At 50.7% G+C, this 25,500-nt stretch overlaps 1 protein-coding gene across 2 annotated transcripts in view; it reads left to right on the forward strand.

Moving 5' to 3' along the window:
- PTK2B (protein tyrosine kinase 2 beta) overlaps positions 1-25,500 on the forward strand; it is a 154,887-nt gene that overhangs the window by 105,275 nt on the left and 24,112 nt on the right. For both annotated transcript variants that reach the window (XM_008050021.1, XM_021708330.1), the window contains 13 exons: positions 6,418-6,596; positions 7,124-7,211; positions 8,339-8,418; positions 17,242-17,304; positions 17,528-17,582; positions 18,278-18,418; positions 18,764-18,838; positions 19,875-19,976; positions 20,694-20,811; positions 21,329-21,368; positions 21,750-21,796; positions 23,577-23,627; positions 24,604-24,701. In XM_008050021.1, the coding sequence (XP_008048212.1) occupies positions 6,418-6,596; positions 7,124-7,211; positions 8,339-8,418; positions 17,242-17,304; positions 17,528-17,582; positions 18,278-18,418; positions 18,764-18,838; positions 19,875-19,976; positions 20,694-20,811; positions 21,329-21,368; positions 21,750-21,796; positions 23,577-23,627; positions 24,604-24,701 (1,137 nt within the window). The remainder of the gene's footprint in view (positions 1-6,417; positions 6,597-7,123; positions 7,212-8,338; positions 8,419-17,241; positions 17,305-17,527; positions 17,583-18,277; positions 18,419-18,763; positions 18,839-19,874; positions 19,977-20,693; positions 20,812-21,328; positions 21,369-21,749; positions 21,797-23,576; positions 23,628-24,603; positions 24,702-25,500) is intronic.

The raw sequence follows: 25,500 nt of genomic DNA on the forward strand, positions 1-25,500 counted from the left end.
AGCTCTCCTGGCTCAGCCGGCTCCATAGACTGGCAAGCCAGCCTCTGGGGTGCACGGCTCTTTGGCTCCGACGATCATTCTGCAGCTCTTGTTCAGGTTGCAGCTCTTCAGGGTCAAGGTTCTTGTCTCATGCCCAGGCAGAATGAGGGACACAGCTGGCCAGAAAGTGAGTAAAAAGAATTTACTGAGAGGACAGAGAAGCTCCCATAGTGGGAAGGGACCCGAAGGAGTTGCCCATCTGGGGCCGAACACCTGGTGCTTATATAGTCCTAAGTCCAAGCCGATTGGCTAGCCCTAGCTGTGAGCTGTAGCTGTTCTGATTGGTCAGTATTAAGGACCAATCGGCAAGAGATAGGGGCCTAATGATGAGCTGACTGGTTGCTTTTCGATCCCAACAGTGAGTACTTAAGCTTTAGCTTAATAGGCTCGCAGGAATCTTGTTGACCAATGCTGAGCCTGAGAGATTTGCCAGGAATTAGCTGCATTATTACCAGAGGTCCCACCTGTCTGTCTGCCTAGCCTTTCTCTGCTTATCTCCTGTCTCAGTTGCTCTGTGAGCTCTTTCAGTAAACATAGCTCATTCATTCCCTCTATTTCTATTTCTGTCTCCATCTTTCTATCTAGAAAACTAGGAGTCACACCAATACTTCACATCTCAGTCTTCACCTCAGGGTCCTCTCCAGCCTTCTCCTCTCCATAAGAGTTTCCCATTACCTTCCATATACTTAATTCTTTGCTCAATTCCCGGTGTGGAACCAATCTCCTAATCACCCCAGTCATCCCTGCCCTTGGGTCAGCTGCTGTGGTCAACTCCTCACCCCTTACACTCTCACCCCTGGCCTTGCCACCATCTCCAAGGGAAGGAAAAAGAAAAGAAGATAGAAAGGTAGAAGAAGCGGAGTAAAACAGAATTTTGTTTTGCTTTCCCAGACTGGATTACAGAGCACCAGCCTCTGCCAGGTGTCACGGTGTTAAAATAATGTTTTGTTTTGAGTGTTTACCTTGAGCCAAGTGCTGTTCTAAGGAGTTTTGTCTTCCTTGAAGCCTCACAAAACCCTTCCCAGTAGGTACTGTTATCTTCTCCACGTTCTAGATGAGAAAACTGAATCCAGAGCCTTTCCTCTGTGTCCAAGGACACCTGGCTAGACAGGGCTGGGGGATAGGGGGACAGAGAAGGCACTGCTGTGGTCTGGCCCTAGGGCTTGTTCTCCTGGCCATTGCTGGGCTGTGTGCTGGCTTCTTGTGACTTGAAAGGAACTCTCAGTTCCCCAGCTCTCTCCCACTTGCAGACGGCACAGATCTGGTTCATTTGAAAGCATAGAGATTTCAAAAATGGTGGGATAGCCTGGCCAAACTAATCTTCCTGCAGATAACAATGACAAAATCTGGACAAAACATCAACGTGAACTCTGAAACCTGCTCTCCTTGGCTGAGATTTGCGAGTCTGGGGCTTCTTGCCTGAGGGGACTTTCTCCTCTGGGAGGGACTTCAGGGGCAGAATGGCTGCAGCTTTACTGGCTTGAGGGTGAGGATAGAACCTGGGGCCACCAGAGCAGCAAGAAGATTAGGGGGAAACCACAGAGAGGGTGAGCCCCAAAATAAGACATTAATTTAAAAATTATTAATTTACAGAAGCATCAAGATTCGCGAACTACTTAGGAATAAATTTAACAAAAGATCTATAAAAACCTGTATGCTGAAAACTATAAAACATGACGAAGGGAAACTTAGAAAGGTCTAAATAAATAGAGAGCTATACCATGTTCAAGGATTGGAAGAATCCATGCTGTTAAGATGTCAGTTCTTCCCCATTAAGCTGCAGATTTAACACAACCCCAACACTGCAGACTTTTTAAATAGAATGTGACAAGCTGATTCTAAAATGTATATAGATATGCGAAGAACTTAAATATCCCAATAATCTTGAATAGGAAAGTCTGAAGACTTACCCGTTTGCCTTCATAATCTCATCTAAAGCTACAGTAATACAGACAGTGTGGGGTTGACATAGCCTAGACAAAGATTGACAGAAGTGAAGTTTCGAAATAGACCTGAACTTAGGTGACCACGTGATTTTTGACAAAGACGGAAAATCCATTTATTTGGGAAAGGAAAGTCAACAACCAGTGCTGAACAACTGAAGATCTCTATTTTTAAAAAAATGAATGTTTGACCCCTACCTTATACCATACACAAAAATTAATTCAAGATGGCTCACAGAACTAAAAGCAAAGGTTAAGACCATGAAGCTCAAACGAGAAAACATAGGGCACCGTCAAGCCCAGAGGCAGGCAAAGATTTCTTAGGATGCCGAAAGCACTAGCCCTAAAAGAAAATTTTGATAAATTAGATTCTTTCAAAAGATCCTGATAAAGAAATGAAGGCTAGGCACGCTAAATATCTGGAGGAAATATTTATAAAATATATCATACAAAGTACTTTTATCCAGATTGTGTAAAAAATTCCTGCAACTCAATAATGAAAATACAACAGAAGAAAAAGATGGGGAAAAGATTTGAACAGCTGCTTCGCAAAGGAAGGTATATGAACGAATGACCAGTAAGCACGTGAAAGCTTGTTAAATATCATTAGTCATCGGAGAGACGCAAATTAAAAGCACAGTGAGATACTACCATACACACCCACGGAGATGGCTAATATTAAAAAGACTGACAACATCAAATGTTAGTGAAGGTGTGGTGTAACAGAAGTCTCACGTTATAGTGGAAATATAAAATAAAATAGAATAATCTTCACAGTTTCTTCCTTTTTTTCTTTTTTTTTTTGAGACAAAGGCTCACTCTGTCACCCAGGGCTGAAGTGCAGTGGGGAGATGATAGCTCATTACAGCCTTGAATTCCTGGGCTCAAGTGGTCCTCCTGCCTCAGTCTCCCGAGTAGCTGGGTTTACAGGCCCAGCTAATTGTCTTCTTTTTTGTTGAGACGGGCTCTCTCTCTGTCACCCAGACTAGAGTGCAGTAGCACCATTATCGCTCACTGCAGCCTGCAAGCCCTGGGCTTAAGTGATCCTCCCACCTCAGCCTCCCAAGTAGCTGGGACTGTAGGCCCAAACCACCACACCAGCCTAATTTGGGGCAGTTTATTATAAAGTCAAACATATTTCTACCTTTGACCCAGTAATTCCTCTTCTCATATTTATCCAAAGGAAGTGACAACATACACAAAAATAGTGTACCTTCATGTTCATAGTGATTTAATTCACAATGGCCACAGTTTAAAAATAGCACAGGTATTCAGCAACAGGAAACTCAATAAACACATGTGGTTCATTTATAAAGCCGAGTATGTCTATTGATAAAAGGAAACATATCACTGATGTAAGCAACAACTCGATAGATCTCAGATATTATGCTGATTGGAAAAAGTCAGACATAAAAAAGCATATACAGGCTGGCTGTGGTGGCTCACATTTGTAATCCCCATACTTTGGGAGGCTGAGGTGGGAGGATTGCTTGAGTCCAGCAGTTCAAGACCAGCCTGGAGCAACGTAGAAAGACCTCAACTCTACAAATAAATAAATAAATAATTTTCCAGGCGTGGTGGCACACACCTGTATTCCCAACTACTCAGGAGGCTGAGGCAGAAGGATTGCCTTAATGTAGGAGGTTGAGGCTATGGTGAGCCGTGATGGTGCCACTGCACTCCAATTTGGGCAGCAGAGTGAGACCCTGACTCAAAAAAAGAAAAAAAATATATGCCAAATGATCCACGTATATGGAGTTCTAGAACAGGCAAGACTAATTGGTGGGGACAGGGGGCAAGTTGCCTGGAAAGGGGGTGGGATGGGCCATGAGGGTTGACTCAGGAGGGATATGGGGGAGCTTTCTGGGGATCTGGAAAGTTCTATAACTTAATTGGTGGGCTACACAGGTGTATTCATGTGTGAACATTGTACTGCTGAAATTTGTACATTTTTAAGAATTGTGAGTCACAGCTGGGGCGTAGGTGGTGGTGTAGATGCAGCAGGAGGCAGCAGGTTGGTGGTCGCCGAGGCTGGGTGATGTCTACACAGGGGGGCTGTTATCCTCTTCTGCTTTGTGGATGTTTGAGATTTTCAGTAACAAACAGCCCAGGGGCCCCAGCCCTGAGGAAATCAGACAGGAACCAAGTGGGTCTCCAAGGCGGCAGGGGAGGGCTCTAAGCTTAAGAGCACCAGAGGCAGGGCTCCATGGAGGGCTTGGGGTGACATGGGGGCTCCGGGTAGCACGACAGGATGGTCAGTGGACAGAGCAGTGCAGAAGGTCAGGGGCGGGGGAAATCGGTGGAGACGGCGACAAAATTGTCAGCCTCACAAGCATGAACTCTTCTTCCCCCGAAAGTCCCTCTCACTGTGGGGGTGCCCTGATCATTGCTCTCTTCGCCATTCCAGGACCTCCGTTCGGATTCTGGCAGTCAGTATTACGACAACTCACATACGCGTTCTGTGCCTCAGTTTCTCCACTCACAGAGCAGTCATCAACTTCTCTGATAGACATTTTTTTCCCTAATAGTAAATAAATTTTCCAGGCAGGGGGTCTTCGAAGTTCACAATTCCCTGGAGGGCTGGCAGGAGGTGGCTGACGCATGGGTGTCCAGGCAGACAGATGACTGGACATTGTTTCAAACTGGTATTATCTAAACACCAGTGTGACATTTTCCTAGCGGAGAGAGGAAGAAACAGATTTTCTTCTTCTGAGAAAAATAGCATACTTCCTTCTTTTTATTCCAGTTAAGGAATTGATTACATTTGATTTACTAAACTAAACAACTTCTTGGGAGGCATGTTTGAAAAAACATAAAATCTAAATAATCAAGGCTCCCTCCTCTTCCTGGCTGGACAGCTACCCACTGTGTTTTATTCTGTCTTTAGGCTGGTGTAGGCTGGGCAGTGTGCACAAGGCAAGGATACCCAGCAGAGTGATAGGCCACGGCCTTTGAGGGTTTTTTTGTTATTGTTTTTGTTTTTTCTGGCTGACGCCACTATGCCCAACTTTTTCTTTTTGTAGAGATGGGTCTTGCTACGTTGCCCAGACTGGTTTCAAACTCCTAGGCTCAAGCAAGCCTCCTGCCTCAGTGCTGGGATTACAGGCATGAGTCATCATGCCTGGGCTGCTTTCAGGTTTTTAAATTTGCACCTGAGCATACTCTGCTCTGTCAGGAATGGGCTCAGTTCACCAACTATTTGTGGAATCACGTAAGACCCCTGAGTTAAAATGACTCCAAAGTGATTTCAGAGCTAGGCAGGGCCCTATGGATGGGCATCCATCTCTGACTCTGACCAGGAAGCTATGGCATCAGGCTGGGGCACAGGCTGGGGGCAGTTCTTCCATCTCCTCCTGGTTTCGCCGAAGAGTTCATTCAACAGGTAGAACCCCTCGTGTACCAAGTCCTACCCTCAGTGCTGAAGAAGCAGACAAGCAAAACATTCGGACAGAATCCCCCAGAGCGTAACAAGAGTAACCTCTGCAAAACAAGAACTCGAGGACGAGAGGGCACCTGATTTTCTGCCATGTCTTGTGACAGGGCTTCTCATGTGGGACTCATGGCCCTTTCTCTCGATGTGAGCCTTGTCCTGTCTTGTCTGGCCCCACTACCCCGAGCGTTGGCCTGGCCTGGTTGAAATCCTGAACCCAGTGTCCCAGGGTTCCAAGTTCCCACTGAATTCCACAGGCGGTTAGGACCCACACGAGTGTCTTCGTCAGCTAAAGGAGTGGTAACACCTTCCTCCCTGCGGTGTGCAGATGATGTTTGTAGAGTGCCTAGCAGAGCCTGGTGCAGATGCCTGGCAAGCCGGGAGGAGGTGCTTGTCACGTGGTGGGTGCTCAGTCATTATGAATGGGTGTGCCTGGTTTGCAGAGTGGAAGCACGTTCCCCGTGTTCTTCGCCTTTCTGCGTCTTCTCCTTCACTTCTGCCCTCAGTTCCTCCACCTCCATCTCGTTTCACCTAATTGTTCATCCATCAAACAGAGCCCATCGCGGGCCGGGTCTCACGCTAAGGGCTGGAGGATCGGGGACAGATAAGACATGAAGACATGAACCCCGCCGGGCTCAGTGACCCAGCCTGTCATCCCAGCACTTTGGGAGGCCGAGGCGAGTAGATTGCCTGAGCCCACAGGTTCGAGACCAGCCCGGGCAACTTGGCGAGACCTTATCTGTACCATAAATCAAAAACTAGCCAGGTGTGATAGTTCCGGCTACTCAGAAGACTGAGGCGGAAGGATCGCCGGAGTCCTGCAGGTCGAGGCTGCGGTGGCCAGGAGCGTGCCACTGCCCTCCAGTCTGGGCGACAGAGTGAGACTCCGACTCAAAACAAAGACACGAACCCACTAGAGAATCGTGCTTCTGGGAGCTGCGTGAGGACTGGAGGACCCCAGGGTGGGGGGCACCACTGAGTCGAGCCCCTCCCTTTCCTCCCCAGGAGATCATCACCTCCATCCTGCTGAGTGGGCGAATCGGGCCCAACATCCAGCTGGCTCAGTGCTACGGGCTGAGGCTGAAGCACATGAAGTCGGACGAGATCCACTGGCTGCACCCGCAGATGACGGTGGGTGAGGTGCAGGACAAGTATGAGTGTCTGCACGTGGAAGCCGAGTGGAGGTAGGAGGGGGGTCGCGGCCCTGGAAGGCGGGAGGGGAGAGGGAGGCGGGGCGGGAGGGCCCTGGGAAGTCCCCTCCTGGAGCACTCCCCAGCCTCAGAATGTTCTGAAAGAGTCCAGGGGCACTCTGGGCTTAGCCCTCCTGCAGCACCAATGCACGTGTTTTCCAGGGCCTGGGAAGACCGCTCAGCAAGGTGCTGTGGGGAGACAGAAGGGTGGGGAGGACAGAGAGAGCCCAGGGCTAGGGCTGGTCTGTGACCTCAGGGAAGCCATTGCCATAGGAAGAAAGATGGACAGCTGAGGCTTGTTCTGTCACCACCGGCGGCCACCCCTCTGTCTGTGGCCTTCCGCCCAACCACAGAGGAGAGAAAAGAGAAAGCACGTCCCGAATGGGTGGTCTGGGCACCCCTTCCCGGGCAGCCCCTTGCATGCCAGGGGGTGGGACTGCTTCTGCCCTTGGGGACCCCGCTCCCTCCGTTAGACAGCAGCTTCCCTGTGCCAACCAGAAAACCTGAATGTCCCGCTGCAGGTATGACCTCCAAATCCGCTACTTGCCGGAAGACTTCATGGAGACCCTGAAGGAGGACAGGACCACGCTGCTTTATTTTTACCAACAGGTACAAAGGACTTTCTCTTCCTGCCCCCGGGGTCCCCCTGCACCTTCAGTCCCAGCCGTGTATCATCCATCCTCTCCTGGGGAGATGGAAAGACAAAGCCAGACGTCGTGGGCCCCGTCTAGGAAGCTTCTCCTGAAGGTGTTCCTTGGTGTGTGAGACAGCGCTGCTGGACTTCCTCGGAGGCCCAGGAGACCCGGCTAGTGAAGCAGCAAGAGCCGGCCCAGAGAGAAGCCTCAGTGCGCACTGCTCAGCTCTGCTGTCTCACGCTCCTGGTTCCCAGCCCAGCTCTGCCATTCATTGGCCTCGCCTTCCCAGAAACTCCACTTACCTGCACAAAGCTGGCTCCCCTTCTGTAACATGGGGACAGTCATAACCAACTCTGTTGGGTTGTTGTGAGGACCAAATAATATGACTGGCAGTGTGCTGGCAAACTGGAAAGCAAGGAAAGCATCCCTGATATGTAGCCCCTGCCCATTTCCATGGTGTAAATATTCCCACCATGGCCTATTTTGAGCTACTGATAAGATAGCTACTTCTTCGCAGAATTTCTGAAAATTTAATAACTGGCTCTCACGAGCTGCTTTGAGCCTCTCTGACACACCATTGGCCATAACGCATATAAAGTGGCTGGCACAGCACCGGGCTCAGGGCAAGTGCAGTGCTAACGTGAGCGGCCATCGTTGCATCCTGTCTAGTCTTAGCTCCCTCCTCGGGGACGTCCCCCTCCTGGTTTGCTGGAGATCAAACCAGACTTTTCTTGGATGGGGGATGACCTCTATCACTCCTTTCCAACAGGGCTTTGGATACATTACCGGCCCCTCCCCAAATCTCAGTTCCCATCTCTCCAAAATGGGGGACAGGGGAGGAGAATCTGAACTTCCTGCCTCACGGAGGTGGGAGAGACGTATGAAAAGCACCTCAAAAACCCCAGGGTCTTGCCTGTGGAGGTGTGAGTGCACTTCCCTGGGTGCTCTCCCTCCCTGCCCTGTGCTTGCTTGTTTGTGGTGGGGTGGGTGTCAGAGAGAGCACAGTGAGGCCGAAGGAGGCCCCCCATCTTCTGAGGCCTCTGCTCAAGGAAGTGAGGATAAGGGTGCACACCTGACCCTTGACCGCTTTCCCCCCGCCAGCTCCGGAACGACTACATGCAACGCTATGCCAGCAAGGTCAGCGAGGGGATGGCCCTGCAGCTGGGCTGTCTGGAGCTCAGGTACGTGGCGTCAGGCCTCCGCTGGGAGGGTGCTGTGCCGGGCTCTTGGCTGGCCCGGACTTTCCTCACGTCCAGGGTGGGAAGCAAGAGTGGGTGTGTGAGAGGAGGAAGGGGAGAGGTGGTGGTCGGCAGAGGGCGAGGCTTTGAAGTGCTCGATGCCTGGTCCTTGGGAGAGAAAGGCCAGCTCTCTCTGGCCGGACTCCCTGGCTTCCTTTGCCAGCCTCTGCTCTTACTCACGGGTTGCTAGCTTCTTCCATTCTCTCAATCGTCTCTGCTGCTGTTCCAGCAAGTGTTCCTTGAGCGCACCGGGCAGGGTTAGTTAAACGTAGGGATTTCCATCTGTGCTGCTGCCCATGGCTGTATCCCTGGCTCCATCCAGAGGACACTCAGTACCTATGCGTGGAATTAGCAGATCATCCAGAGGTGGCCCCCAATATGTGTTTGGGAGGCGACCGATGTGTCTGCCGTTAATCATGAGATGAGGCGGGATGAATTCGTGTCAAACAGACTTCCATGGAGGAGCCGTGAGTCTGGCTGAGAGTGTCAGGAAGAGGGGATTTGAGCTGCTCTGGGAAGGAGGAGAAAGATTTCAAGTGGCGGATAATGGGGGAAGGGAGGGCCCAGGAGTCTTTGGGATGGAAAGCAGAGACTGGAGAATTGGAAGCTTGGAGGGCTCTGCTGGGGCTGTGGTGGAATGCACTGTCAGTACAACAGCAGTTCAGGACACCATTAGAGTGACTTCATTGGAGGGACCTTGCTAGAATGACAGACATCATTAGAATGCCGATCTAAAAAAATTAGGTGTTCTTCTAGTTTGTTGAAGAGTCACAGTTGTTTGGGACCAGGAAGAGTGATATGACTAAACTTGGCCAGGGCCCCACCATTCAGTTTCTCCTCCCCCTTGTCTTTCACCCCCTCCCCTTCTCTGCCCCTCTAATCTGTCTTGGAGCAGTGGTTCCAACATCTGATTGCAAATCATAACCATACCTGGGAGCTTAATAAACGGACGATTCCCTACCCCGCACCCTGGGGAGCTCTGGTCTGGCAGATCTGGGTGGGACCTTAGCTATGCATTTTTTCACCAACCCGACCTCCCGTGACTCCCAGGTGATTTGGATGCAATTGGCCTCATAGGGGTTGCCGGAAGGAATTTGGAGACCATTGCTAGGAGAGCCTTTGGCAGGGGGTTACTTCTGGTTTACTGGAAATACATTTCCAGGGCCTTAAAGTTAACAGAAAGTAGAACCCTATTCCCCGGGCCACTGGGGAATTCTGGCCCTTGCTGCGTCTCAGAGAAAGTGCTGAAGGGTCCCCTAGTGGAGGCTGTGGTATAAGAAGGTGAGGGTCAGGTTGGGCGCAGTGGCTCATGCCTGTAATCTCAGCACTTGGGGAGGCCGAGACAGGAGGATCACTTGAGCCTAGGAGTTCGAGACCAACCTGGGCAACATGGTGAGAGCTCATCTCTACAATAAATCAAAAACTTAGCTGGGCATGGCGGCGCTCACCTCTAGTCCCAGCTAGTTGGGAGGCTGAGGCAGATGGATTGCCTGAACCCAGCAGGTTGAGGCTGCAGTGAGCCGTGATCATGCCACTGCACTCCAGCCTGGGTGGCAGAATGAGACTCCAACTCAAAAAGAAAGAAAGAAAAGAAAAGAAGGTGAGGGTCCCCCTTTCATGTCAGCTTCTGAGACTGTTGGTGTTTGCTACAGAACAGGTCCCGGGCAGCCTCCAGGGCTCTGCATGGCTTCACACTTGGTGACTCTGTCTCAACCAGCAAAATAGGGACCACTCAGATCCTCTGGGCAAAGAAAAACTGATGCTCCTGCAACAGGTTAAGTGGCATCCTGGCCCACTGCCAACCATAGTGACACTGGAGATTCGGTGCTGGTGGCCGGGGCGGGGTGGGGGGGGCGCTCCATGAGGTTTATTCTATGATGTGAGCCTTTTTGTGCCTTTTTTTTTTTGAGTTGGAGTCTCACTCCGTCGCCCAGGCTGGAGTGCAGTGGCACACAAACGGCCACCTCAACGTCGACCTGCTGGGCTCTGGGGATCCTTCCGCCTCGGCCTTCCAAGTAGCCAGAACTACAGGCGTGTGCCACCACGGCCAGCTAATTTTTGAATTATTGTAGAGACGAGGTCTTGCCATCTTGCCTGGGCTGGTCTTGAACCTGCGGGCTCGAGCAATCCACTCACCTCGGCCTCCCAAAGTGCTGGGATTACAGGATGAGCCACAAAGCCCAGCCCTTTTGTGCTTTTCAAGACTGCCCAACTCCTGTGACCTATAAGTCTCATCTTCCCCTCTGAAGTGAGACAATTCAAAAAAGCTTGTCATTACAATTTTACTTATGAGTCATTAATCTATCTATCTATCTATTTACTTATCTTGAATTGGAGTCTCACTCCGTCGCCCAGGCTGGAGTGCAGTGGCACACAAACGGCCACCTCAGCATCGACCTGCTGGGCTCAGGTGATCCTTCCACCTCAGCCTCCCAAGTAACCGGAACCACAGGCATATGCTACCATAGCCAGCTAATTTTTTGACTTATTGTAGAGATGAGGTCTCGCCAAGTTCCCCAGGCTGGTCTTGAACCCCTGGACTCAGGTGACTCCTTTCACCTCTGCCTCCCAAAGTGCTAGGATTACAGGTGTGAGCTACTATAATCTTCTTATTAATCTTTTTTTTTTTTTGAGTCATTGATAAGCCACTGCTTATTAATTTATTTTTGAGTCAGGGTCTCACTTTGTTACCCAGGCTTAAGGGCAGTGACATGATCACGGTGACTGCAACCTTGACCCTTTGGGCTCAGGTGATCCTTCCACCTCAGCCTTCCAAGTAACTGGATCTATAAGTGCACACCACCACACCTGGCTAAGTTTAAAATTTTTTTTTATAGAGACGAGCTCTCACTGTGCTGCCCAGGTTAGTCTCAAATTCCTGGGCTCAAGCGATCAATCCACCTCCACCTCCCAAAGTGCTGGAATTACAAGCATGAGCCACCTTGCCTGGCTAAGTTCATGTATTTAAAGTACATAATGAAAGAGACAGAAGTGTTCGATAATTTTTCTTTTTTACTGTTTTTTCTTCTGATCCTTATTTTATTTCTCTGTTTATTTTTAATAGACTTTAGATTCACAGCAAAATTGATTGGAAGGGACAGAGGGTCCCTGTATCCCTCTTACCCCTACATGCACAGCCACCCCCACTATCAGGGTGGCACATTTGTTACAGTGGATGAACCTACATTGAGGTGTCTTCATTGCCTAGAATCCATAGCTCACGTTAGGGTCGCTCTTGGTGCTGGACATTCTGTGGGTTTGGACAAATATATAATGACATGTAGCCACCATCATAACATCACACAGAGTAGTTCCGCTGCCCTAAAAATCCTCTGTGCTCTCTTTACTCCTCCTTCCCTCCCTTCCTCCTGTCCCTGGCAACCACAGATCTTTTAATTGTTGCCATGGTTATGCCTTTTCCAGAATGTCATGTCATTGGAGTGGTGCCTGATTAATTTTTATTGATTTACTGGAGGGTTTTTTTTTTTTTTTTTTTTTTGAGTTGGAGTCTCATTCTGTCACCCAGGCTGGAGTGCAGTGGCACGCTCACAGTCACCGCAGCCTTGACCTGCTGGACTCAGGTGATCCTTCTGCCTCTGCCTTCTAAGTAGCTGGAACCACAGGCATGTGCCACCATGCCCGACTAGGTTTTTTTGTTTGTTTGTTTGTTTGTTTTGAGTTGGCATCTCACTCTGTCACCCAGGCTGGAATGCAGTGGCACGCTCACAGCCACCCCAGTGTCGACCTACTGGGCTCTGGTGATCCTTCCGCCTCACCTTCCAAGTAGCCAAAACTATAAGCACGTGCTACCGTGCCCAGCCAATTTTTATTTACCGTAGAGATGAGGTCTCACCAAGTTGCCCAGGCTGGTCTTGAACCCGCAGGCTCAGGAAATCTACTCACCTTGGCCTCCCAAAGTGCTTGGATTACAGGCTGAACCACCCAGCCTGGCCTGACTTTTTGATTTATTGTAGAGAGGAGGTCTCACCATGTTGCTCAGGCTGGTCTCGAACCCCTGATCTCAGGTAATCCTCTCGCCTCTGCCTCCCAAAGTGCTGGGATTATATGTGTGAGCCACTGTGCCTGGTTTGGAGGTGCTTTATAAATGCCAAATGTATTATTTTAAACTAAATATTCCCCCTCTAAATTAATATTTGAAATTTGTGGCCTAATAATTATGCTAGAAATTAGTACCTGTCCCCTTGACCTTAGGTGGCAGAGCCCAAGAATGCTCTGACCTAAAAAACCAGAGTGAATGTATAACCCAAGACTGGCTAAGTAGTAGCTGTTGTAAGTAAAGATTAGAGAACAAACGCTCAGTTTGTTTTGCTTCAAAAGGCATCTTGGCTCGTGTTAATTTCTAAATGTTGATATTATATTTAATATTTCTAAGGCTACTTAGAAGAAAACCATGACCAGCTGAATTTTGCATAGACATTTCTTTATTTTCTGCTGTCCTTCCCTGGGTATCAGTCATGGCCTGGAGCCTGTCTATTGACTCCGCTGTCCACCTAGTGTTGGCTACTCAGAAGCGCAGGCTTGTGCAGGAGGACCCAACCAGGCACTAGTGGGGGCACACCTCACTCAGTGATGGCGGGCGGGGGAGACTTGGGATAACTGGGTGCTCCTTGACAGCAGCTGATATGGGACTCAGCACAGAAGACTGCAAAGCTCACTTGCTGGGGAGAGAGGTATCTCTGTTTAATGATGGCTACTGGTTCTCCCAGGCATCCCGATAATGTTGGTTCGCTCCAAATGTTAGGAGCACCCAGATCGTGGCACATTTGAGTGACTGGGCACCTTTGTCATCAGTAACGCCGCAAATGATCTTCGATGCCATCAGTGACCTAGGGGGTGAGCTAAGCAAGCTGAATCCAGGAGACTGGAATGACCTAGGGGTGTTAGCTGAGCTTCCTTTTTCCTAACAAAGCCTTTTTCCATTCGCTGTCTCCATAATCCTTCTAACACTGCTAGGATTTTTCATGTGTTTTAATCTCTCGATGTTAATTTCAAAGTCTGTTGAGCTAACTCCGATATTCTTAATGGACTACGTAAATATCTCAGGCTTCAGAATTCTTTCATCACAAGTCTCAAAGCTCATTCACTCATTCACCCACGATCAATAAGCCAGGAGTGACTCTGGTCTGATCTGTGGCAGGGAAGCAGATCTCACCCTTTGCTGCGTAGTGCATCCCTTCTGCCTGGCACACACCTCTCAGTCCCCTTGCCAGCCTGGAAGACTTCTTATTCTGGTGGCTTTAGGAAACTTACAGAACCAGTGCTACCTGTGTGCCCTTCACATGTACAGGAAGCCTCCACACGCACCTGTCAAGTGTCAGGTAGAAGCAGCGGACCATCTGCTGTTCCTACCAAGCCAGCTCAAACGTCCTTTCATCTTGAGGCCTTTTCTGCTCCATCCTCAACCTCCTTCAGAAAACCGCCATGCTTGTGCGTAGCTCTGTTAAGCAGTGCCACGCCCCTACCTACTAGATTGTCAAATCCTGTCAATTGTTGCCACGGTTGTCCCTTTTCCAGAATGTCTTATCCTTGAAATGATACCTAATTAACTTGAGTGATTTATTGGAGGTACTTTATAAATGCCAAACAAATATATTATTTTATCTGAATATTCCCCTCTAAATTAATTTTTGCAATGCATGGCTGGAAGTTAATACCTTTCCAGTTTAAAGAACCAGACAACTTCTCCCCTGGTCCTGAGCCACTCAGGACACCAAGATCAGCACCGCCTTTGCCTGGCACGGAAGAGTTCCGTGCACATTTGAATGAACGGGTAGCTCAGAGAGAGCTAGAATCCTCCTCTCCGGCGGACATTTGCCAACACGTATTCCGTACAGCAAGCCAATCTGTGCAGTTACCTAGGAGTACATTTTGCAGCTCAGTCAACCCAGCGGGAACCGCAGATGGCCACACCGCCTGGAATCACACTTCACAGGCGCTCGGAGGTTTTTTTTTTTTTTTATGAATGTGAGGGATGAGCAGGTAACACAGGCTCAGAAGACTTCCTAAAGCTGTGATGACGGATGGTGAGAAACTTGAGGCTCTTCGCTACAGGCACGCTTCAAGTGGAAGGAGGAGGAGGATTCTCCCTTGGGGCAAATCTCCAGACTTGGCTTCTCCATCCTATAACCGAATGTCATCTCTGTCTAGTCTCCCAAGTCTGCAGATCTGTCCCTAGTCGGCTGGAATACCCCTTCTGCAACATGACCTCATGCCCCACTCTGGAGAGAAGTGGAAGTAGAGAAGAACCACTCTGCTGGGTTTCCTGAGTTTTCTCCTTGGACCAAATACTCAGGGTTTCCCAATCTCATCCCTGGTGACATTTGGGGCCGGATAATTCTTCGTCACTGGGAGGCTTTCCTATGCGCTGTTGGTTGTTTACCAACATCCCTGGCCTCTGCCCCACTAGATGCTGGCATCAAGCATATTTTTGCTGACAACCAAAAATATCTCCGGACATCGCCAAGCATTTCAGGTGGAGGGAGGGGCGTGCAAAAGCTCCCCTAGGAGAGAATCACTGAATTAGACCGTTGGAAGGCCATACAAGGAGGGAACCCAAAAAAGCCTGGAATTCATTTATAAAAAATGGTGTATGTATTCTTACATGTTTAAACCTCAGTCACCTTCAAAATGCTCTCCGTTTGATGCAGTACACCTATTAAGATGCTTTTTCCACTGCTCAAAATAGTTTTCAAACTCCGATTTCGATGCCTTTTAGTGCTTCCGCCGTCTTTTGTTTCACCTCTTCCACATCAGCAACACGTTTCCCATTGAGGATTTTTTAAAAATCAGGGTCACAAAAAAAAAAAAATCACTTGGGGAGAGATTAGGTGTAAATAGGGAGGGTGGGGCATGGGGCATCCTGCTATTTGGAGTCAAAAACTGCTGAACGCTCAACACGATGTAAGCCGGCGCAGCGTCATGGCGTGTCATGGTGTGTCATCTTTTTGCCACAACTTGGGATGTTTCTTCTGTAAATCATGGCGCAACCTTCTCAGAACTTCCAGATAAAAACTTTGACTGGCTGCTTAATCTGGAGGAACAAATTCTGAGGCTGCAACAAAAGATAATTCCTCCAAAAGATAATTCAGTTTGGGGGGGGTTCCCCTCTTACACCCACACCACATTCAGTTAGGTCCTTGAGCAATCACCTTTGCTGAATTGTGCTTTAATGCTATGCTGTTGGTAGTTACAAAACTACAACGGGAGAAAAAGAACCACACATATTGAAACTGGCTTCCTATTTTTGGTCAAATGAATATTGAGGATATTTGTTTTCTTTCATCCAGTGGCTTTTCAGACTTAACCTATGTAATAAAACCTCTCTTTTGTTGCAAATGTGTTCACTTGACAAATTATGAACTAAATGAGGTCTTCTATCTACTACACTGGCAGCCAGACAACCAAACCCCAACCTACACTAACAAAGACCTTCCACTGGGGTTTTGGCACGTTCCATATCTTGTTTCTTGTGTCCTTCTAGCCCTGTTTTATTGAACGTGTTTTAAGACCGTCTGTCCTTGCATGTTTCCTTAGAAGATAGGATTGAAATCGATTTCAATATAATAAGATAGAATTCAACCATGTTCCCTGGGCTAGCATAATATGTTATTTCTCCTTGGTGCTCATTTAAACGGACTCATTCTTGATTCTATTAGAAAAGTTTTATATAAGAGAGGTTTCACCTTCTGCTTTCCCTCCAGCCCAACCTGTGGCATTTTAACTTTTATTGATTTATTGGAGGTGCTTTATAAATGCCCAAAAAACTGGGTAGAAAGGTCACTTGTCTCATCATGCTGCTGTCATCAGGTTTCCATTCTTTTCATTCTCTCTCTTTTTATTTTTATTTATTTATTTTTTTGAGTTGAAATCTCACTCTGTCGCCTAGACTGGAGTGCAGTGGCACGCTCCCGGCCACCGCAGCCTCGACCTGCTGGGCTCTGGCAACCCTTCTGCCTCAGCCTTCCAAGTAGCTGAAACTACAGGCTTGCGCTACTTTTTTTTTTTTTTTTCTTTTTGAGTCAGGGTCTCACTCTGTTGCCCTGGCTGGAGTGCAGTGGCACGATCACAGCATACTGCAGTCTCAACCTCCTGGACTCAGGCAGTCCTTCTGCTTCAGCCTCCTGAGTAGTTGAGACTACAGGTGCACGCCACCATACCCACTAATTTTTTAATATATATATTTTTTTTGTGGAGATGAGGTCTCACTATGTTGCCTAGGCTGGTCTTGAACTCCTGTGCTCAAGCAATCCTCCCACCTCAGCCTCCCGAAGTGCTGGTATTCCAGGCATGAACCACCACCACTGGCCTGCATTCTCATTCTTACTTTCCATCACTTTTGCTCATCTGAGGGGCACAGTTGAAGCAGCTGAGGTCAATGAGCTGGCGTGTCTGTGCTGGGGGCCAGGAAGGGGACCCGCAGAAGAAGCTCATGGTAAAATGATTGCCTTCAGGTAGATGGCATCTAAGAAAGGGATTGAACCTAGTCTCCATGGCTTCCGGGCGGCAGTAAAAGGAGGAACAGGAAGAAGGATTTCCTGCCAAGTAGATGTGCAGTCATGGAGTGGGACCCTTGGTGGGGGCAGACCTGGATGATGTATGCTCCGATGGTTTGTCTAAACTCGCTGCCTTCCATTTATTGAAGTAAAACTGGTAATACTTGTTCGGTGTGGAAGATTGGGAGCAAGTAAAACAAACAACAAAAAAAAAGCGGGGACAGGGGGAGTTCCTAAAATTCTCTCTCTCCAGGCGCTTCTTCAAGGACATGCCTCACAACGCACTGGACAAGAAGTCCAACTTCGAACTCTTGGAGTAAGTCCGGGTCCGGCCTCCTGCCCCTCCCTTCCTTTTCTTGACACCCTGGTTTTCGCCTCACCCCTTCCTCCAGTCTATCCCAAACCAGAGCCAGGCAGGGCCAGGCTCCCCCTCCCCAAGCCTTCTCACCTCCTCCCAATTGGCCAGAAGTCCTGGGGTGAGAGGTGGGGGAGGGAGTCAAAAGCTGCCTCTTTTTTTTTTTTTTTTTGCCTTCTTTCAGAAAGGAAGTGGGCCTGGACTTGTTTTTCCCAAAGCAGATGCAAGAGAACTTAAAGGTGAGGAAAGCAGCGGTGGAGGAACATGGAAAGACCTGCTTTGTGCTGGTCCCTAAGACTAGAGTTGAGGGGATCTGACTGGGGGTACACCGGGAAGCCAAGGGAGCATGCTGCCTTGGGTTTCTGGACACAGGACAACTAAATGCATCCGGGGGCTGGGTGCTGTGGCTCACACTTACAATCTCAGCGCTTTGGAAGGGTGCGGCTGGAAGATGGCTCGGAGTCTGAGATAAGCCTGGGCAACATAGCAATACCCCCCATCTCCACAAAAAAGAAAAAGAACTTAGCTTGGCGTGGTGGCACCCACTTATAGTCCCAGCTACTCTGGAAGCGGAGGCAGGGGGATCACCTGAGCCCAGGAGTTCGTGGCTGCAGTGAGCTATGATCGCACCACTGCACTCCAGCCTGGGTGACAGAGGGAGACCCTCTCTCTTAAAAAAAAAGAATGAATGAACAAATGCGTGCACTCAAGGGTCTTCACTGGAGCTGGGAATCAGGGTGTGACATGCCTGGGCTCCAGCTTTACATTGGAGACATCAGTTCTGTGAGGTCATAGGTTGCTGGTGTTCTCGACTCGAAGGCCCTGGGGTCCATCCTCCAGCAGGGAGCAGTCTTTCTGTGAGACCCTGGGGGAGGGAACCCGAGCCCAGAGGAGCTGGCCTCCCTCACCCCTGCCCATCCCCTGCCCCCCGCAGCCCAAGCAGTTCCGGAAGATGATCCAGCAGACGTTCCAGCAGTATGCCTCGCTCAGGGAGGAGGAGTGTGTCATGAAGTTCTTCAACACCCTCGCAGGCTTCGCCAACATTGACCAGGAGACCTATCGCTGCGAACTCATTGTATGACCTGCTCTGCCGGTCCTCTCGCGCCCTGAATTCTAGGCCTCTTGGGAAAGAGGGCCAGGAGCCCCACTCGAGGGCAGGGGAGCCCGGCTCGTGGGGGTTCCCGGGCAGCAAGCTCATGCTGACCCCCTTGCAGGGATTGAAATGTCGGTCTCCAGCTCTGGAAGTTGGGCAGGGTGGGCGAGGCTCGGAAGGGGAGACCCGTGTGACCAGGGTTGAGGGCAGAAGGAGCTGGAGGGCCCAGGAGACGTGGCCTGTGTCCAGCTGGGTGATCTTTCCTGCACATTTCTGAAGTGGGGGTGGGCAGAACTGGGGCTACCGTCTGCTCTCCTTCTATTCCAGCAAGGATGGAACATCACCGTGGACCTGGTCATCGGCCCCAAAGGCATCCGCCAGCTGACAAGTCAAGACGCAAAGGTAGAGGGAGGTTGGGGCAGCCCCACCCAGCCCCAGGCCGAGAGGTTTTGCCTTCCTGCTGCCTCCCACCCTGTCCACCCCATTGGTTCTTCCTGTCTCCATTGCTGAGAGCGGAGACCTTCTGAGGCCCTCATGGAGCAGCTGCAGGGAGGGTTTGGGGACAGCAGTTTGGGGCAAAGGGTCCTTGCCTTCCTTGTAACTATCTCCTGCACAGAGGAAGGGAGGGAGGAGAGGGGATACTATGGATCATGATCCTCCTGGGCTCGGATGGAAGAAGAATTACTCTTTTTTTTTTATTTTTTATTTTTTTGAGTTAGAGTCTCACTCTGCTGCCCAGGCCAGAGTGCAGTGGCACAATCATGGCTCACCACAGCCTCGGATGTCCTAGGCTCAAGCAATCCTATCTCAACCTCCTGAGTAGCTGGGACTAGAGGCATGCACCACCATGTCTGGTTAATTTTTTTTTTTTACTGGTAGAGATGGTCTCGCTATGTCTCCCAGGCTTGTCGTGAACTCCTGGGTTCAGGCAAACCTCTCGCCTCAGCCTCCCAAAGTGCTGGGATTACAGACATGAGTTACCTCATCCGGTTGAGAGTTACTCTTTTTTTTTTGAGTTGCAGTCGCACTCTGTTGCCGGCCACCGCAGCCTCGACCTGCTGGGCTCCGGCGATCTTCCCCCTCAGCCTTCCGAATAGCCGGAATTACAGGCATGCGCCACCACGCCCGGCTAATGAGAGTTGCTCTTTTAATGGCAAAATGAGGCAATGACTCTCATGGGAGTCAGGGAACACTGCTACCTTGGCATGTGATCTTGGGCAAGTCCTGGCTTTCTCCAGGCAGACCTCATTTTCACTTCTGCAGAGTGACTGACTTGGACTATATGATCCTTCCAGCCTTAATAGTCTTTGATTTTCTCTTTGTCCCCCCGAGGGTCCCAGGTCCCAGTTCCTCCTTGGCCTCGCCCCCACACTGACCAACCCACACGGCCCGTGGCCGGCGGTGGCATGGTCCGAAGGGCCCTGTTCCTTTCCCACAGCCCACTTGCCTGGCCGAGTTCAAGCAGATCAAGTCCATCCGGTGTCTCCCGCTGGAGGAGGGCCAGGCGGTCCTACAGCTGGGCATTGAAGGCGCCCCCCAGGTGAGCATCTCTGGGCACCTGGAAGCGCTGCAGGGGTGTAACTGCAGGCTAGGAACTTGTCTCAGACCAGCCCGGCCAGGGCGGGCAAGAGGCCAGGGATTCCTTGACTTTGGGGATCTTGTTAATTAAACCGCACCCGGTGCTTAGACAAGATACCAGGATGACAACAAACTAGAAGGAAATTCAGGAAACCGGGTTTTCTTTCTCTAATGTCGGGAAATAAATTGGGAAAACTTTTAGGGAAAGTCAATGTGGCTGGAAACCAGCTACAAACCAGAGGCCCAGGTTTTGCCAAGCGAGCAATGGCTCAGAAGCCAAGACCTCAGGGCCACGGAGCTTTCTGTGGGTGCCAGAATCAGACCTCGGACAGCAGAGCGCGTGTCTGTCTCTTTTATCCGTCTGTCCCGTGCCCCACTCCCCACCCGTTCCTTTTCTCATTTTCGGGGGTGCTAACTGAGCACCTGCTAGGGACAAAGCCTTGTGCCGTGTGCTCAGAGATCAAAATTCATGGGACCCAGGACTGGCCTTCAGGGAGCTCAGTCGGGGGGGATGACAGAGCGCCCCTGGTGGCTGAGGGGAATAGGAAGCTGAGCAGAGTCCCAGGAGAGGGGTGGGCGGCATCCGGGCTGCGTGAGTGGCTGTCTCTCCTCCAGCCCTGCGGGGTGGCCTCTAGCCAGGGCTCCGGGGTCTCACCCTCAACGGGTCTCTTCTCGGCAGGCCCTGTCCATCAAAACCTCGTCCCTGGCAGAGGCTGAGAACATGGCTGACCTCATAGACGGGTACTGCCGGCTGCAGGGAGAGCACAAAGGCTCGCTCATCGTCCACCCCAAGAAAGGTGGGTTCCACTGACAGGCACCGTGGCCGGACGGGGGCGGCAGCGCAGCGGAGCCAAGCCCCCTGAGGCCGAGTGGGAGAAGCTAACCGGTCGACTGAGGCAGTGAACGATGAGGCTTCCCACCCTGGGGACCGAGCTTGGGCTCCAAGCCCTGACCTGTCCGTCCACCCCTGGCCCCGCTGGTCAAAGGCTGCATCGGAGTCAGCTTCTGGAGGAGAGGTGCTTGCAGCCCCGGGAAGCTCAAGGCCACTGCTAGAACATGGCTGGTCCCTCTGGCGTGTGACTCTGTTTGGGGGTTGGACTCAGGATGCAGGGGTCCAGCCTGCAGGTTGTGAAATCTTGCAGGAGGCAACCTGCGAGGAGGATTCCGGTTCTGGCCCAAGGCCCGCCTAGCTCCCACTCTGAGGCTAAGAGGGTGGGGGTGGGGAGAACTCCCTGGCAGGAACCATGAGGGGAACCACCCACCCCACCCCCGTGCTCCCTGGCTCCAGCCTCCTCCTTCCTCCTCTCTCCCCAGATGGTGAGAAGCGGAACAGTCTGCCCCAGATTCCCATGCTGTGAGTACCACAGGGAGGCAGAGGACAGGGCCCCGAGCTCAGCCCCCCTTCCCGAGAGAGAAGGAAGAACACACAGGGCGTCCCCATCGCCACAGTTTCTGACTTCCGGTTCCCCCGAGAACACCGGGGTCCTGGCACCTCACAAAGGCGATCGTTCCCTCCCAGTCGACACTGGCAGGAATGTCCCCATGCCCTCATGCCACCTGGTGTCATCCTGGGGAGAGTGCTGCTGTCCCCTCCCCTCCAGCCCCCAGTCGCCTGGGCTGGGCTCCCGGCTCATCAGATGGTCTGCTTCTCCAGACGGGGTGGGCAGAGGCTGCCTGGGGAACCGTGCCATGCTCTGAGCTCACCTGGCTCCTGCCCGCTCACCCCCTCCCACAGGAACCTGGAGGCCCGGCGGTCCCACCTCTCAGAAAGCTGCAGCATCGGTAAGCATGCCCACCGTGCCGTCCGCCTCCCTTCTGCTTCCTTGCGGCTACCTGCTCTCGGGACACTGCCAAGGGATTCTTCCAAAAAACAGAAGGATGACCCCCCCCCGTAGTTTCTCCATGAAGGCCTGAAAAATAACATGAGTGGTAAACATGTACTGAGTCGTCAGTACATTGCACTGTGTTTATCTTAGTCAGTGTGGGCTCCCATAACAAAATAAAATACTGCAGCCTAAGTGGCTTGAAAACAATTTTTTTTTTTTTGAGTTGGAGTCTCACTCTCGCCCAGACTGGAGTGCAGTGGCATATTCACGGCCACCGCAGCCTCGACCTGCTGGGCTCCGGTGATCCTTCCGCCTCAGCTTTCCAAGTAGCTGGAACGACAGGCGGGCACCACTACATCTGGCTGGTTTCTTGATTTCTTGTAGAGGCGAGGTCTCGTCATGTTGCCCAGGCTGGCCTTGAACCCCTGGCTCAGGCAATGCTCTCACCTCAGCCTCCCAAAGTGCTGGGATTGCAGGCGTGAGCCACCGCACCCAGCTAAAAACAATTTTTGCTCACAGTTTTGGAGGCTAGGAAGTCCATGATCAAGGTGCTGGCAGAGTCTGTGTCCGGTGAGCGTTCTCATCCTAGTTTGCAGAAGGCTGTCATTTCCCCATATGTTCACATGGTGGAGAAAGAGCTCTGATTTATTTCTTCTTTCTTTTTTTAATTTTTATTTGAGTTGGAGTCTTACTGTCACCCAAGCTGGAGTGCAGTGGCACTATCACAGCTCACCACAGCCTCAATCTCCTGGGTTCAGCTATCTTTCCGCCTCAGCTTCCCAAGTAGCTGGGACTACAGGCAAGCACCACCCCCAGCTATTTTTTTTGGTAGCGACGAGGTCTCACTATGTTGCCCAGACTGCTCTTGAACTCTTGGGCTCAAGCAATTCTCCCTTCTTGGCCTCTCCCAAAGAGCTGGGATTACAGGCTTGAGCCACTGTGCTTGGCCTTATTTCTTCTTCAGGGGCACTAACTCCACCAGGAACCCCGCCCTCACGACCTAATCACCCCCTAAATGTCCCACCTCCTAATTTCATCACATTGGGACTTGGGGTTTCGATATAAATTTGTGGAGGGCTGGGTGTGGGGGGCTCACGCCTGTAATCCCAGCATTTTGGGAGGCTGAGGCAGATGGATTGCTGGAACCCAGGCATTCCAGACCAGCCTGGCCAACATAACAAGGCCTCATCTCTACAAAAAGTGAAATTAGCTGGGCATGGTGGCACACTCCTGTAGTGCCAGCTATTTGGGAAGCTGAGGTAAAAGGATAGCCTGAGCTCAGGAGGTCAAGGCCACCATGAGCTTTGATCATCGTGATCAGGCCATGTACTTCAGCCTGGGCAACTGAGTGAGACTCCGACTCAAAAAAAAAATGTATGGGGGATACACATATCCATTCCATGTCGGTGTTAAACATGTAACTGGTATTATGTGGTTCAATCTTTACAACGTTCCCCAGAAACGTTCATTTCACAGAAAGGGAAACTGAGATTTTAAGGGAGAACAACTAGCTTTCCTTAAACACCTAACTGGGTAGTAGGAAGCACGGACCCAAGCAGAGGCACCCTGGGCTCTGTGGCTGCTCTGAAGCCTTAGATGGGAGACCGGGACTCACCTGGCTGCTTTCCCACACCCTTGAGCTCCACTGGCCTCCCGGTGGGAGCCCCGCACCTGCCGCCAGGCGGTGGCCGCCAAGGGCATCTTGTCCATGGCTGCGTTTCTTCCTGTCATTCCAGAGTCAGACATCTACGCAGAGATTCCGGACGAGACCCTGCGGAGGCCTGGAGGTAGGTCCTTGGTCTTAGCACAGTGACCACCCTCATGGCCCCGTGAAATGGCATTGCGAGGGCTCACGTGATACCACGGGGGACATCCTTTTCTTTTTTCTCATTCTCCCCATGTGTGTCTCAGACAGCAGCAGACCCGTAGCACCTTCAGTCTGAAAGCGGAGACGCTTCTTTCTTTTTTCTCCCGTGCTGGTTGATCTTTTGTGGAGCTGCTGGGGGAGACCCAGGCTTTGGAGGGAAGGAACAGGGTGATGACTCTTCCCTGGGTCTGAGACGACGGAATGTTCTAGACCAGGCATGTCCAATCCACAGCCCATGGGCCACATGCAGCCCAGGACAGCTAGTAATGCGGCCCCACAAAATCTTTTAACATCATGTGTTTTCTAGCGTTTATTGTCTTCGTGACCCCATATGTAGTTTCATTTTTGAAGTTCACGATCACACCTTATTCATGACATCACTTATGGGCAGCGCATACATTTGTGAGCAGCTGTCTTCAATTATGAAGGACACGAAGAACAAAATTTGAACAAACGTTTCTGACGAGCATCTTAAGAACTCATTGAGAATTGCGACCACGTCCATCAAACCGGACATTGATTTGTTTTTTTTTTTTAAAGGTCAAAGTTCCCACTAGTTTCATATTATTCTCATTTTTCTAAACATTATAATAAAAAGCACACATAAAAAGAAATATATATATGTATATAAAGAAATCTTATTATGTATGTACACTGATTATATTATGTAACTTGTGTGGGACCCAAGACAATTCCTCTTTATTTGATGCAGTCCAGGGAAGCCAAAAGGTCTAGACATCCCTGGTCTAGACCTTCCCCACCCAGACTCTAGATCTTGGCTGAGGTGTTGGGGCAGGTCTGGTGACTCCTGGCTCTAAGACCTGCAGACATTCAGGTTCTCCAGGAGTTGCTACCGGCCTCTGTGCTCTATGACTCTGTTTTCTTCCTCTGTGCAGGTCTCCAGTATGGCGTCGCCCGGGACGATGTGATTCTGAATCGCATTCTTGGGGAAGGCTTTTTTGGGGAGGTCTATGAAGGTGTCTACACGAATCACGTGAGTTCCAGGCTCTTCCCTGACACTCCTCTTCCGCGTGTCTGTAGGGCGAGACGGGAGCTCGAGATAGGGTGGGTTCAAGGTGGCAGACATGGTGTGGGACCCCTCATCCCCTCGGCATGGCAATGCTCATGAAATGCCCAGGGACTGAGAGGGAAGAGGGTCATTTCCAAGAAAGATATCAAAATACTGGGATCAAAAGAGACGCAGAACCCAGGGAAGGGTCACTGGCTTGTGAGGGGACACAAAGAGCGAGGAGAGAAGGATGGGCAGGACTGGGGTCAAGATTTGCCTCAAGGCCCCTGCCAGGCGGAACAAGGCTGCCCCCTGCAGTTGTGCTTCTGGAAGGACAAGCCAAAGGAAAAGGGCAGCACGGATTTAAATGCTTTTTTCTTTCTTTTTTTTCCTTCTGAATCAGGGTCTCACTCTGTGTCTGGGATGGAGTGCAGTGGCACGATCACAGCTCACTGTAGCCTCGAACTCCTGGGCTCAGGCGATCCTCCCACCTCAGCCTCCAGAGTAGCTGAGACTAGGCCCCTCACGTGGGTCATGCAACAGCTCAGTTTCAGAGTCTTTATCTGGAGAGCCAGGGGCTTGAGTTATTTGACCACAAAAGCTCTTTCCAGTTCTAACGTAGCTTGATCAAGAAGACAGGGATTGGGGAAGGAAAGGAGAGGACGAGAAAGAGAGGGAGAAGCCGGGCTTGGTGGCTCAGCCTATCATCCCATGCCTTTGGGAGGCTGAGGGGAGTAGATTGCCTGAGCCCACGGGTTCGAGACCCGCCTGGGTGGCGAGACCA

Source organism: Carlito syrichta, unplaced genomic scaffold (assembly GCF_000164805.1).
Source record: "Carlito syrichta isolate Samal-C Ts95f unplaced genomic scaffold, Tarsius_syrichta-2.0.1 Scaffold6385, whole genome shotgun sequence".
NCBI classification, from domain to species: Eukaryota; Metazoa; Chordata; class Mammalia; order Primates; family Tarsiidae; genus Carlito; species Carlito syrichta.